This window comes from Notechis scutatus, chromosome 1 (genome assembly GCF_049901735.1).
Source record: "Notechis scutatus isolate UNSWTSFEM ecotype Mainland chromosome 1, rNotScu1.2, whole genome shotgun sequence".
Classification (NCBI taxonomy): domain Eukaryota; kingdom Metazoa; phylum Chordata; class Lepidosauria; order Squamata; family Elapidae; genus Notechis; species Notechis scutatus.
In genome coordinates, this window is record NC_142009.1 from 247577265 (window position 1) to 247592743 (window position 15479).

At 44.2% G+C, this 15479-nt stretch overlaps 2 protein-coding genes across 11 annotated transcripts in view; both read left to right on the top strand.

Moving 5' to 3' along the window:
• MICAL2 (microtubule associated monooxygenase, calponin and LIM domain containing 2) overlaps positions 1-11233 on the top strand; it is a 149199-nt gene extending 137966 nt beyond the window's left edge. For 6 of the 7 annotated variants that reach the window (XM_087950957.1, XM_026664837.2, XM_087950954.1 and 3 more), the window contains one exon: positions 10129-11233. The gene's annotated coding sequence lies outside the window, so the exon portion shown is untranslated. The remainder of the gene's footprint in view (positions 1-10128) is intronic. The other variant, XM_087950952.1, reaches the window with a different exon arrangement.
• A 1911-nt stretch (positions 11234-13144) lies between these two features.
• The window catches only part of PARVA (parvin alpha), a 70124-nt gene continuing 67789 nt past the window's right edge, over positions 13145-15479 (top strand). Inside the window, exons 1-2 of one of the 4 annotated variants that reach the window (XM_026664835.2) lie at positions 13145-13252; positions 13864-14090. In XM_026664835.2, the coding sequence (XP_026520620.1) occupies positions 13955-14090 (136 nt within the window). In that variant the 5' untranslated portion in view covers positions 13145-13252; positions 13864-13954. Of the gene's footprint in view, positions 13315-13863; positions 14091-15479 lie in introns of all 4 variants that reach the window. The other 3 variants (XM_026664836.2, XM_087950990.1, XM_087950991.1) reach the window with 3 other exon arrangements.

Genomic DNA, 15479 nt, shown 5'->3' on the forward strand with positions numbered 1-15479 from the left:
GAGCAAGATTATGGCAAGGGGACATCGGCCTCGCAGATGTCATCGCGAAGCTTACTGCAGCAGAAGCAACCAGGAAGTCGGCAGCTCGAATGCACCAAACGAACGGACCACACCGCCAACTCGCTAGTGACACTACTTCCTTTTCTGAGAAGCACACAATGACCACCCACCATGAAGACCTCGAATCCTCATCAGAAAGCGAGGAAGAAGAGGTCAACAGACTCAGGTCAGAATGCGATCAGCGAGACCAGCGGAACCGCAAACCTTCGTATCAGTGTGCTGGATGCGGGGGAAACCACCCGCAATCAGACTGCAAATTCCTAGACGCCCTCTGCTGTTCCTGTGGAAAGAGGGGCCATATTGCAAAGGTCTGTAGAAGCAAGCGAGGGTCCAGCCCAAACCGAAGAGAAAATAATTTCCGGCAGACAACAGGCACCCCACCAGTAAATCGGGACCGCCCAAGCAACCAATGGAACCACTACTACAGAAATCGAGCACCAGCCACTTCTACCAGACGAGAAGAGGCGCACCAAACCATCACCATCAGCCACGCGTCATCCCTTGATGCAAGAAAAATCTGAGTAAGGGTCACCATTGAGAATCGGCCATGCGTTATGGATGTCGACTCCGGGTCTTCCCTATCAATGGTCTCCTGGAAAACCCTCAAACAGCTGATCCCTGACATCCGTCGCCAGGACCTCAGCACACAGAAGATCATATTAAAGGACTACCAAGGAAATAGGATCCCAGTCGCCGGTTCCAGCCACGTCCAAGTCTCCTTCAAAGACCACACCGCAACCCTACCTCTTACCATCGTCGATAAAGATTGACCCAGCTTACTAGGCTTGCAGTGGTTCGCGCCACTAGGAATCGAACTGGCGGGCATCAACCAGACCGAAAACGATGACTGGGAAGCGGCCCTCGTCCAGGACTTCCGGGAAGTTTTCACCGAGAAGCTAGGCAAGTACAAGGAATCCCCCATATCGTTTAATCTCTGCCCTGATATTGCGCCCATTCGCCTTAAGCCTCGTCGAGTGCCCTTTGCACTCAAACCAAAGATTGACGAACAATTGGACAAATTAATAGCCCAGGGCGTGTTGGAACCGATTGATCACGCCCGATGGGAGACCCCAATTGTAACCCCCATAAAACCTGACGGATCTCTGAGAATTTGTGGGGATTACAAGGCCACCCTAAACCACGCACTTCAGCAGAGCGCTTACCCCGTACCTGTGGTCCAACACCTTCTTCACTCCCTTGGGGGTGGGAAAATATTCGCAAAATTGGATCTAGCCCAAGCGTACCAGCAGCTGCCCGTAGATGCAGAGACCGCAGAAGCCCAAACTATAGTCACGCACAGAGGTGCATTCAAGTGTAATAGACTCCAGTTCGGAGTGAGCGTAGCACCTGGCATCTTCCAAAGTCTGATGGAAAGATTGCTACAAGGCATAAAAGGGGTTGTGCCCTACTTCAATGATGTCTTGATAGCCGCCCCCACTAGAAGCCTACTAGAAAAGTGACTACGAATGGTCCTCCAAAAATTCAAAGATGCTGGCCTGAAGGTCAAGAAGGAAAAGTGCAAACTATGCACTGAGAGGGTTGAATTCCTTGGTTACCTTCTTGACAAACAGGGAATTCACCCTACTGAAAAAAAATTGGCTGCAATAAAAAACGCCCTGATACCTAGGAACAAAACAGATCTCCAAGCCTTCCTGGGACTCATCAACTTTTATAACATCTTCCTACCCCAGAAGGCGACTGTTGCTGAACCCCTGCACAGGCTCCTCGACAAGAAGGCTTCCTGGGTCTGGGGACGTCCAGAAGAGCGGGCTTTTCAGCAAGTAAAAGACCTTTTAACATCAGATGCTGTATTGATACAATATAACAAGACTTTACCTTTAACTGTCACCTGTGACGCCTCACCGTTTGGAGTAGGAGCCATCCTGAGCCACGTCCTGCCAAACGGTACTGAGGCACCCATTGCATTTTTTTCAAGAACTTTATCTAAAACTGAGAGAAACTATAGCCAACTAGATAAAGAGGCTCTCACTATTGTGGCAGCGATCAAACGATTCCACGAGTATGTATATGGAAGACCTTTTTCTATAATCACCTATCACAAACCATTACTTGGCATCTTGGCAGGGGATAAACCAACTCCCCACATCTTATCGCCAAGAATGACACACTGGTCAGAGTTTCTAGCCGCATACGATTACCAACTGCAACACCGACCCGGAAAAGCCATTCCCCACGCTGACGCCCTGATCCGCTCTCCACTACCAGAAATCCTAGACGACCCAGCTCCAACCCTAACTACACTGCAAATCGAGGCACTTCCTTCAGCACCACTAACTGCACAAGACATCGCATCGGAAACAAGGAAGGACCCTTGTTTGGCACGAGTCCTCAGCTGGGTGGAAAGAGGTTGGCCTGACAACGAACCCAACGACACCTTCAAGCCCTTCAAACACAGGCGGACAGAACTTTTCTCCCAAAAAGGATGTGTCCTGTGGGGAGACAGAGTCATCATCCCAGGAAGACTACAGCATAAGGTCCTAAAACTACTGCATGATGGACATCCCGGCATCGTGCGAATGAAGGCACTAGCAAGGAGCTACGCTTGGTGGCCAGGTATGGACAGGCAAATAGAAACCTGGGTGGCCACCTGTAACAAGTGCCAGGAAACACACTCAGCTCCTCCAAAAGCACCGCCAACAGAATGGGAAACGCCCCGAGGTCCCTGGTCCCGTATCCACATCGATTTTGTGGGACCCACCAAGGGGCATACGTTTCTCATAACAGTGGATGCCTATTCCAACTGGCTTGAGGTCCACAAAATGAAGAGCACCACCACAGAGGCCGTCGTTAATAAACTAAACAGACTATTTGCCACACACGGCTTGCCAGATGTCTTGGTTTCAGACAATGGCCCACAATTCACCGCCTTGGCATTTGAACAGTACCTAGCAGACCGGGGGATACGCCATGCCTTAACATCGCCGGCTCACCCTGTGGCCAACGGTAGGGCTGAACGAATGGTCCAATTCACAAAGAAAACCTTACACAAGATGGAGCAAGGGAACATCCATGACAAGGTGACAAGGATGCTTCTCCTCCAACACATTACTCCAAACAGCACCACAAATAAAACCCCAGCCGAACTCCTGATGGGCAGGAAACTTCGATCACATCTTGACTGCCTACACACTGCTTACACGCCGGAAAAGCCCCTGGGGTCCAGCAGCAAGTATCGCACGTTCAAGGTAGGCGACCCGGTCTTTGCAAAAAACTTTACAGGAGACCCATTGTGGGCCCCCGCTACCATAACTCAACTTACGGGTCCCCGTTCCTACTGTTTACAAACTGCTGATGGGAGACTGTGGAAGCGCCATATCGACCAACTACGCTCCCGGTTGGCACCTACCCCCGTCACAAACCCTGAACTCCAAACCAGGGGGGGGAGGGAAATCGAGGGGGCCGAAAATGAACTTGTATCCGACCCAGTACTCAAAACCCAGCAATCAGCGCAACCAAACCCAGAATATTCACCTTCCGAAGAAGAGCCGGGGCAGATGGTCATCTCTCCACGAAGCAGCACTGCAGCATCAGCAAACTCAGAGAATCCAGATGATAGCCTTGACGGGAGTAGGAATGACAACCCCGACTCACCCAACGGAGAAGTCAGATCATCATTACCGCCGAGCTCAATGAACAGCCCACCGGAACCAGAGTCCGGGCAAAGACTGGTGGTGCAACGCAAATCAGGTAGACAGGTGAAACAGCCTGCCTACCTGCGAGAATACATCACCCCACCCTTGAGAGACGGAACCTAGGGGGCGGGGTGTTCGAACTAAGCAACTCGTTAGTTTGCATTTCTAATAGTTTTCCTTCCACGACAGGCTCGTAAACCTGCACTTCTGATTGGCCCGCTAATGGCGGATCGTGATTGATCGCTTTTGGCTGATCTGATTGGCTGTTGGCGGGTCGCCGCTGATTGGACACTCCCAGCGCGGCAAACTCAAATCATTGGGTGTTTTGACAGCAGCCAGCTCTATAAAAGGAGCTGCTGCTGCCCAAGTATTTTGCTCTGTTCTGAAGTCACTAATAAAGAGTTGGAGTCACTATTCGATGCCTCGTCTCCGTTCTTTGCGCCCACTCTCCCAGACATAACAGCAACCTTCCATTTTAGAATCTTTATCATACCTTGAATGTATTTGCGCATATGAAAACCAATTCATCTTTATAGCTTGTTCCTCTAGTTTTTGTATAGATTTGAGTTCACCCTTTTCATTCAATATTTCACCATATCTAACTGTTTGTTCCTTTTTGTATATTATAGGATAAGAATATAGTCGATAACCAGACTGGAATTTTCAAATAACATTGTCTTTTAATCTTCTCCCAGTTTAACCACAGAGACTCCCGTATATAATGTCTTCTAAGATACCCCTGTGTTTTAGTTCCTTTATACCATAAAAAAGCATGCCACCCCAGCAACAAATCATGTCCTTCTAATATCAACAATCTAGTATTTCTTAGTGTTATCCATTCCTTAACCCACATCAGATTTGTAGCTTGATAGTACAACTCCCAAATAGGCAAACCAAATCCTCCTCTAATTCTAGCATCTTGCAAAAGTTTTAACTTTATTCTCGCTTTCTTACATTTCCATATATATTTCAACACAATTTTATTTAAATCTTCAAAGTAATCTTTTCCAAGCCTAATTGGAATTGTTTGAAACAAATATAAAATTCTGGGTAATATATTCATCTTGATTGTTGAAATTCTCCCTATTAGTGACAGTTGTAAATTTTCCCATTTCGCCAGATCTAGCGCTATCTGCTGTTTAAGTTTGATATAATTATTCTCTTTTAATGTACTACATCTTGCTGTCAAATATATCCCCAAGTACTTGATCTTATTCGTGACCTGAATTTTCAATAGGTCTGCCAGTTCTTCCTTTTGTCTTAATAGCATATATCTTTGTCAAGATCTTTGTCTTATCTTTATTTATTTTCAAACCAGCCATATGTATTTCCATATGTCTCTATCTTTTCTATCAATTTTGATGCTGTTTCTAAAGGGTCTTCTAAGATGAAAATCAGATCATCTGCAAATGCTTGCAGCTTAAATTCTTCCTTTTTGATTTTCATTCCTTTTATATTCTTTTCATTTCTAATATTTCTGTTTAGCACTTCCAAAGTTAACACAAACAACAAGGGTGATAGTGGGCACCCTTGTCTTGTTCCTTTTCTTATATCAATAGATTCTGTCAGTTCTCCCTCTATCATTACCTTTGCCGTCTGCTTATGATATATAGCTTCTATTGCTTGAATAAATTTTCTACCAAAACCCATCTGTTCCAACAGTAATAATATGAATCGCCAATTCACATTATCAAATGCCTTCTGTGCATCTAGAAATATCAAAGCTATTTGTTTTTCAGGATGTGTCTCGTAGTATTCCAAAGTGTCCAAGATTACTCTCATATTGTCTTTAATTTGTCTCTTTGGCAGAAATCCCTTTTGATCAGGATGAATAAAATTATTTAAATATTTTTTAAGTCTTTCTGCCAATACTGAAGCAAAGATTTTATAATCTGCATTTAGTAGAGAAATGGGCCTATAGTTCTTAATTTGTAATGGATCGGACTCCTCTTTTGGAATAAGTGTAATATAGGTTTCTGACCATGATTTAGGTATCTTCTTTAATATAACTTCATTCATAACTTCTAGCAATGGAAGATTCAACGATTCTTGTAATGTTTTGTAAAATTCTGCCGGAAGTCCATCTGGGCCTTTCCATTATTTTGCTTCTTGAGTGCTTCAGTTAACTCCATCATCGTTATATTGCTTTCTAACATTGTTTCAGTCTCTTTAGGTATCTGAGGTAAATTAGCATTGTGTAAGTACTGTTTAACTCTTTCCTCATCAATATTCTCTTGCATATATAATTTCCCATAATAGTCTCAAATGATTTCCTTCTTTTCTTTACTACCATAGCAAACTTGGCCTTGGTCATCTATTAATTGCAATATTTTCCTTGATTCTTTCTCCTTTCTCAATTTGTATGCTAACCATCTACCTGGTTTGTTTGCGTCTTCAAAGTAGTTCTGTTTAGCACCTCTAATTTTCTGTGCTAATTATTCTTTTTCTATTTGACCCATTTTATGTTTAATTATATCTATTTTTAGCTTGATGTCCTTTTTCTGTGGCATTTTCTGTAGCTCTTTTTCAAGTCTTTTATACTCATCCTCTAAGGCAGGGGTGGGCAAACTACGGCCCGCGGGCCACATCCGGCCCGTTGGTCTGTCCAATCCGGCCCGCCCCTGAAAAAAAAATCGCTGGGTGTGGCGTATTGCCCTGTGCGCGTGGCCCCCAAAGCTGCAAAACAGTGCGGAGTGCTCTCGGGTAGGAAAGAAAAGAAGAACTTTGCAAAGGCCTCGGCTGGGAGTTCGAAATCACCTTCGAGTGCGACCTCTCCGAAGGTGACTCACCGATCCCCCTTTTTTTCCGGGGCTTCAGGCTTAAACTTTGCAAAGGCAAAGTTTGCAGGCGGAGCGTCTTCCGGCCGAGGAGCGGGAAGGGTTCCGCCCAGCAAGCGGGTGGGCTGCTTGGAGCGGGCTGCTTGGAGCCACCTAAAGCTAGGCCGCTGCTGGTGGAGTCTTGCCCTGCCTTGGTGCCCCGTTTCCCAGCTCGGCGGTCCTGCTCGGGCGGCACTTTAAAAGCCTGCTCCCAGCACCCGAGCAACTTCCCAGCAACTTGTGGCTTCCTTTTTCCTCACGGGCGCTCGCGCCTGGCCCAGAGCCGTGCGGCAGAGGGGAACCCGGAGCACCACCGGGTTGCCTCCTCCAAGCAGCGCGCCCACCCGCCGGGCGGAACCCTTCCTGCTCCTCGGCGGAAGACGCCCGCCTGCAAACTTTGCCTGTGCAAAGTTTAAGCCTGAAGCCCGAAACCGAGCAACTTCCCAGCAACTTTCGGCTTCCTTTTAACTCGCGGCGCTCGCGCCTGGCCCGAGCCGCATGGCGGAGGAAGCCAGCGGGCGGGCGGGCTGCTTGGAGGAGGCGACCGGCGGTGCTCCAGCAGCAGGAACAGGCAGTTCCGCCCAGGCTCCGCTCAGGTGTCCGGCTGGGGCTGTCAGGAGTTGCTACCGCCGGCGCAGCTCGCGCAGCTCCAGTCCCGCGTTGCCTTGGGAAGGAAAAGGCAAAACCAGGAGCCGCTGAGCCTGAGCCTCCGGTGCCGCTGCTGCCGTTGCAAAGCACCGCGCGGCTCTTCCTTTTGCCTTTCCCTTCCCGAGGCAACGCGGGACTAGAGCCTCGCGGAGCTGCGCCGGCGGTAGCAACTCCTGACTCAGGGGGCCTCGAGGGGAGGGGAAGGAGGAGAAGAGGGGGAAAGGGTGGGGGCGATTCCCAAAAAATCTTGTGCTGACCCGGCCTGTCTGTCAAATTTTAAAAGTCAATGCGGCCCCCGAGCCAAAAAGTTTGCCCACCCCTGCTCTAAGGCCTTAGAGGCTAGTCTTTTCATAGTATTCCTTTTCCTTGTATAGTCTATTATCAAGCCTCTAACATATGCCTTCATTGTATCCCATACATTCTGAATTGATGTATCTTCTTTTTTGTTTTCTCTAAAGAAAAAAGCCAATTTGTTCTCCATCCACTGTGTGAAGTCTTTTTCCTTTAAAATAGTATTATTTAACGTCCATCTAGATCTTCTTTTTTGTCCTTTCTATTTAATTGTCATTGGATTGTGATCTGCCCAAGTATTTGTTTCAATATTTATTTCTTGAATATTAGTTATTAATTTTGTTGATCAGTAGTTAGATGAAGAAAATGGCTTGAAAAAAAAAAGAAAAAAAAGGAAAAGGAAAAATTCTTCAGGTTCTTCAACACCTTAATCCAATTGAAAGGTCTCAAATAGAAAAGAGTGCATAAGAATAAACCAGAAAGGTAGATGAAAAAACAAAAATACCAGGAAAGGAAAAAAAAGGTCTATTCCCTTAAAAAAAAACATTAATACTAAAGCTTTCCCTTTAAAATAAAAAGCAAACGTAGAGATTGCACTTCCAAATAAAAAAAGAAAAACAAAGACAAGCTCCAACAAAGCCAAAAACCCAAATAGTTATTACAAGGAAAAAAAAGATAAAATGAAATACAATAAAGCTGGTGAGGAGGGATAGCATAACTTAGAAAAAGTAAAAAGAGCACACTGCACTTTGTTTAATTATCCAAGGCTCTTATTATAGCTCTCTTCTCCAAAAACTTATCACCTTTTTTTCCCCTAGATTTCAACACCAGACTCCAGATGTTGATAGAAACCCAGAAGAGCACCTGCAATAATACTCTCCCATGCTCTTCCCTCTATCTTATCTAATAGCAATGTCCTTGAAAAAGAGTCTCAGTTCTTTCTTTCTCAGCTTTGTCTGGTCACAGGGAAATAGAATATTTTCAAGCCTCTAGTTGGCAGTGTTACAAAGTTTCTTTGCTCTCACTTTCCCCCTCCTTTTCCAAGCAAGATATAAGAATTAATTATAAAAGAAAAGAAAAAGATTTTTTTAAAAAAAGAAATAACTAAAAGGGAGCCTCTAGCCTAAAATATTACAAAATCAAAAAGGAGAAAAAAAATAGATGTAAAAGAAAAAAACAGTCCAGTTTCAAAATATAAGATCGTGTATAGAAAATCCAGCAATGAGAAAAAAAACACATTACTTTGACGTTCCTGTTTAAAATCGCCGCTTAATCACTTCTGTCAAAACTTTTACAGATTCTTTCTTTTCCTTAGGGTGTCCTTTCAGATCTTAGAATAAAGAAAAAGTTCTCACCAAACCGGCACACTCTCTCTTTCTGTTCTCTTCCATTTCGGAGCTGTCCCAACTTCAGCAGCTTTAATGGCTGCCTCTTTGCTACTGGCAAGAAGAGCTTCTCCTGCATCTACCAGGGACTTTGCGGTATCCCTGGGATCAACAGGATGCGCTCTTCACTTTCACCATCTCTTCGGGACGGTTTAGATCTGATAGGACTGTCCAGGAGCAAAGATATCGGCAGTGATCTCAGACCTCCAAGATCACATGCTGTATCGTCGCGACGTCAGCTCCGCCCTCCCAAAAATAATGTTTTTGTTCTTATATGGTGACGAATGAAAGGCTGATGGATGAATGTAGTAATATGAAAATGAAAAATCAGTATGAACAAAGCTGAGATGTTTTGTAATAAATCAAGTGAATGAGAATCAAATCAGGGAAGAAATATATGGAGAAAGAGTAAATGGGCTGAGACCAAGGGGAAGATAAAGAAACTCAATATTCACAAAGATCTGAATGGAACAGATGACAATCATGAAAAACAGAGAAATTAGAGGTTTTAAATACAAAAGGCAGTGCATGATCTGGTGAAAGCATGGGTGTGAAGGTATGGGGAAGTATGCGAAATGTTTGTGTAAATTTTCCTTTTGCCTCCTGATTTTCCTTTGCTTCACCCTCTACTTCTTGCTCTTTGCACAGCATTGCTTATCCCAATGAGGTAATAGTGTGAGAGGTACTGAACATATATTTAAACAACAGAGTTGGAAGTTTTTAGAACATATGTGCTAAAATTAAATCAACATTTGAGTCATCATTTACAAAGAAAATTTAAAAGCAATTCAAGTATTTGGTAGGATAGGAGAAAGAATGTTCAAAATGACTCTCATGAAATAATTCTTACATACAAATAATTATTATTTAGCATTCATATCTGGATTATGGGCAAAGGATGGGTTCAGAAATGTTCCTGTTGGAACTATGAACCGACTCTTGAATGAAAGTCTGTGCAATGTATGAATGGCAGCTTCTTGTATATTGTTCATTTAGCAAGTTTGTCTAGAAATCCCTGCTTGAACAGCATCCTTGATGGGGTATAAAAGTCCACATACACAGCAATACAGGTGGGCAACCTGTTCACAAATGCCTGGTGAGCTTTTTAATATATTCCATGTCTGATGATATTCATGGACATCACAGCATAAATAGACAGAACTGATCCTGATTCTGGTTTCCCCACTTTTGTTACACTAGCCCTAAATATATCCAGTATGCTATTTAATGCAATAACAAAAGGTTATTAACTTTTAATTTTTGTATTTGAAACAGGGCCTAATTGATGAATAAGAAACATAAGAAAAACAGAAGAATAGTATTTCTTGGAAGGAACAGAAAGTTTCAATAAGCCAAAGAACTGTATTTTGGTAAGTTTATACTGCTTGACAAATATAAACACAGGAAGGTGTATACAGTTCCTAACGGTGAGAACAATGTATCACTGGAACGGCTTATCTTCAGAAGTTGTGGGTGCCCCATCACTGGAGACTTTCAAGAAGAGATTGGACATCCATTTGTTTGAAATGGTATAGACTCTCTTGCTTGAGCAGGAGGTTGGGCTAGATGACCTCCAAGGTTCCTTCCAACTCTGTTATTCTATGTTTTAAAGTTCTCAGAAAACAATTGTCCTTCCAGCATAGTGAATACCATTAATGTATGCTCTCCAGTCACTTGTGGAAAGGGGGCAGGGCTTATAGAAATCAAATAAATAAATCAAGTAAATTAGGATCAAAATCTTATTGCACAGTACAACTGTAGGGGAAAGGAATAATGTTCCAATTGATAATGTAAAAATAGCATTGGCTTTTATGGGAAAAGAATGACTGAATCGTAAATGGACCTTATCTAATACAATTCCACTGAGGAAGTAATACTAGAATGGTTTTTGTGTTCTACTTCCTGGATTTTTAATTCTGAGAATACTTGATAGTTACAAAACTGCAACACTGTTTTAGTTTTCCTTAAAAGTAAACATATCTTGTTGATGGATGATGAAAAGACTTTCCGTGATTGACATACAGTATGTACTACTACATACCACTTAACATTTTACATTAATTCTTTAGGTGGAGGATGGTATTCTTGTGATTAGAATGCCATTGTAACTATGAACAGTTACAACAGTTGATTAGAAATTATACTGTATATGTATGTTGTAAATAAAAAACAAAAAGGAATCAGTTGCTGTTAAGAAAATGCAATTTATGTGTTTGCAAACTAAAAGTCACTATACATGTTAAACTTTAAAACTATGGTAGATATTTGTACTTTGTACATTGTAATTTAATATATACGCGTTTATTCTGAACAAGATGTAAAGCAATTTTAAGTAGGCTATTTGTATTGAAACAAATAATAAAAATATTGGTTTACTCTAAATGTTATTTTTGTAATTTTGCTTTTTAAAACTTGCATGAAAGGTGTAGGATAACACTGAACATCTTTTGTTTACTATTCCAAATGGAAATATTTTTTAAAAAAGTGTGTGTAAAATATGAATCAAAGTCACTGCTTCTTCTTCTAAAGAATATCAAGTATTGTATAAAACATTTAAGTGCAAAAATCTGTGATTCCTGACTGATGGGAAAGTTCTGATACAAATAGCATATAACTTGATCTTACACAATGTAAATGCAACTAAGCCCTAATTTAGCAGATTAGAGTTTTGTTGACTATGTACAGTAAGCCAAAGTTCCTAGCCTCAATGATCTTCCTTTGAGGGCAATAATTCCTTTTTATGACTCTGTAATCCCTTAATTCGGTGTAGAGTTGGGGGCGACTGGATGGAGTTGAGTGTTTACTGGCCGGATGTCCTTCCTGATGTCACATGGAGTTCACAGCAGATATTTTTTCTTTGGGCCTTAGGAGAAAATCATCTGCTGCTACCTAGAATTGAACTCTCAACCTTCCAAGTGGGAGACAGGTGTCTTCACCACTAGGACACCACACCACTCTTTAATAAGTAAAGTCTAAAAATGGTGATTTTAGTTATAATTAATTGATAATATTTATCCTTAGTTACTTAGTTTCAGTAAGTTTGGACACAACTCTAAATGTTATTTTTGTAATTTTCACTGCGTGGTCTGCAAGGGAGAGTTTGCTTTTATAAAGATTTGGTTTTGGATATCTAAAATGAACCCTAAATAAAAGGCCCTGTGGCCACAGTTGTTCACTGAGCAGGAGCTAACAGTCCAGGAGGAACCACGAGTTACATACATCTGGGAAAGTGTCATTCCTTCAAGTAACTCATGATGACCAGCATGTTATTGAAACCAAAGTGATTTGATCTTGCTAGATTCAAGCCTAAACTCTGATTCTCCTCATTCAGACCTTCAGGTACCAGGAAAGGACCTCCACAGTATTTCTTCCTCAGCCAAGGCTGAAATCTAAAGCTGGGTACTGTAATATCTGTAATATCAACAAATGATTGTTGTTAGTTGCAAAATCATGTCCGACCCATAGTGTTCCTCCAGGCCTTCCTGTCCTCTATCATCCTCCGAGTCAATTTATGCTCACACCTACTGCTTCAGTGACTCCAGCCAGCCAGCTCATTCTGTCACCCCTTCTTCTATTGCCCTCAATCTTTCCCAACATTAGGCTCTTCTCCAGTGAGTCCTTCCTTTTCATTAGGTGCCCAAGGTAGTTGAGTTTCATCTTCAGGATCTGGCCTTCTAAAGAACAGTCAGGATTGACTGATCACCTTCCAGTCCAAAGAACCAGGAATCCTCACCAGCACCATAGTTCAAAGGCCTCAATTTCACAGCCATACATTGCAACCGGGAAAACCATAGCCTTGATTTATCTGACCACATTTTTGATCTTTTCCAGTAGTCTCATGTAAATGGTGAATAAAAGTCAACTTTTTATGGGGCTCATTTCTCCCACCTACCAACATCTTGGGAAATGGCTCAGTTGCTTAATACCAGCTGGCAGCACAGAAATACAGACTTATGCCCCGTGAAGCAGATCCTCGACCAAGCAGAAAAGAGTAACTCCCACTTTTATTCAACTTTGCGTTCCGTTACTTCCTGGCTAGCTTGCTTAGCCTCCAAAATCAAAGGAACTGCATTAAACGTTATTTTTTCCCAACCCCCTTTCAACACCTTTTCTAACATTACATTTGAATTCTTAATTCGGCAATCCTCAAGATCCCCCGGCGGCACATCGGTATCCTCGGACGATTCCTTCCCCCCCACCCACCTCCGCCGAGGAGGACGCGGAGTGGAAAAGAGGCGATACAATTTAAGAAGGGGGACAAAGATTTAGTTTTGACATTGATAGGAGTACAGACGCATTGTGTGTAAGTGAAACTGGGCTAGGAAATGACGTCGCGGGAAATGTTTTCCGGGAGCACAGACTACGCTACTTTTTGAAACTGTCCCGGCCAATGATGCAGGTACGGTGAATAAATCAGCCCAGGGGAGCGAAAGGGCTGCCAAGTTGCGCGGTCGCCCCTTTGTAAGTGCAACTAAAGACGCGAGTTTACTTTAATTCAGAATGGAGACACGCAGGATCTTCCCCCAAACTCCCCCTTTGCAAGTGAAACGAATAGAGCTAGGCGTAAGAGTTGTGAAAAGTAGATTAAACTCCACCGACTTTCCTGTCAAGCAACCGTAGGGAGCAGGATCGGGCTTCAGACCTATGCCTAAGCAGGCGGTGGACGCCGGGACCTTTTCCCTGTATATTTTGCCCCAAGGTCCAGGCCGCAGCATCTTTTACAGTCTACCTGCAGGTCCGCTGAAGATGCAGGAGCAATTTGCGAGCCAAAGCCGCAAACGTTTCTCACAATCTCTGGGCTTTGAGGAAGGGGAGCGGGAACGAGCAGCAGCAGCTCTCTAACGGAGCCGATCGGGCTCTGCGCGAGTTTGCCAGAGGGAGAGGGGGAAAAAAACCCTCCTTCTCTGGGTGTGCGCGGGAGGGAGGGAGGAAGGACCGAGGGAGGGAGGGAAGGAGCAGACCCAGAGCAGCCTTAGATGCTTGAAATAATTCCGCTTCCGTTGGGAATAGGGACGAGCCCGCTGGTGACTGAGTCGAGCCGAAGCCTCTCCGCTTTCGTTTCCCAACCAGGCTCGGGCGCCGTTTGGTAGGAGCCACCGCCATGGCAACCTCTCCTCAGAAATCGCCTTCTTCCCCCAAGTCTCCGACCCCCAAGTCGCCCCCTTCCCGGAAGAAAGACGACTCCTTCCTCGGAAAGCTCGGAGGCACCTTAGCCAGGAGGAAAAAAGCTAAAGAAGGTAACCAAAGCTCCGCAAGCGCGCGCGGTGCCTTTAATGAGGCGAGGGGAGGGGCGAGAGAGAGAAGGGGGGGGGGAGAAGAGGCAAAGGTGGCCCGCACTGCCCTCCAACCCGGAGCCCGCGGGGCTTGGGAGAGGCGCCTTGGCGGGGCCGGCGGGCTGGGTGCGCTGCCGTGGGGGAGGCGCGTCATGCTGAAAAAATGTTGTCCCCTGAAGCGCTGCTGGGGAGTTGATGACGGGCTCTTCCGGCAACTCCTTTTGCTTTCTTGCACCGAGAGGTTGGCCGTCCGTAACGTGCAAAGTTCTCCTCAGGGCATAAAGCCCTGAGAGCGGCGGCCAGGTCATCGCTGGCTGACTGGCAAGGTTCCGCTTGGCTCATTGTTTTCGGCCGCCTGGGAACTCGCGGGCCTTATAGTGGAAAGGGCCTGAGACAGACGTCACCGCCCGCTGCCTACCGGAAAGGGCTTACTGCTCGCAGTGGGACTGCGGGGCTCGAAAACGTGTGCCCGGTGGCGGAGGTGGGTGCGTGGGTGGGTGGGGAGGTTGGCAGCAGCGCGCCTCTCCGCCGCCCTGCCGCCAGCTGGGCTCTGCCAAATAAAAAGGCTTTGTGTCTTTTCTGCTCGTGGTTTCTTATTCCTTTGGGTTGGCAAAACTCCTGTCAGAAGAAGCTGATGGAAGAGGAGAAGGGTCAAGATTGTTATGGAGGGAAAAGGACCTTTATTGAGAGCACCCCATAATTTGAGAAGTGGGGGGGGGAAGGGATGAAGATCTGTGTTTAAAATTGAAACGCTCAACCCAGGTTTCTAGGTTTGCAAGATACATAGTCCCGTTAGCAAACTACATGGATTTTGAATGGTTTGTTAACAAACCACAGTTAAGAGTTCACATTATGAAGAAATAAACCATGATGTACAAGACCCAATGTCTGGATTGGTAGAGCATGCAGTGGCTTGTTGGGCCTTGTATGTTCAAAGTTATCTTAGTGAGTTGCTTCTATGATCTGCATCTTCAGATCAGTCCATAGTATTGTAGCATTCCTCCTCAAAATTTGTACTGTATCAACATTTATTAACTATTAAAATCAAACTTTTTTTTTGTCTTCCTGGCTCTTTCAGTTATATTCATAAGATATAGTAAACCAGGTCAATGGTGGGCCCAGTATGTTCTCTGAATGCAAAATCTTGGTAATTCTGATGTAAGTATGCAGTATCACCCATAACCCAGTGTGGATCTCGAAGAAAGGTTAATTTCACAGTTACTGTGTCTTCCAGAACACAGAGATAGCAATGAAAGTCTATAGAAATTGCCAAGTAAAGCTGTTTCAGTTATGTCATCTTTGGTTACTTTTTCTAAATAATTTTATGCAAATCAAAACTACTACAAGCTACAA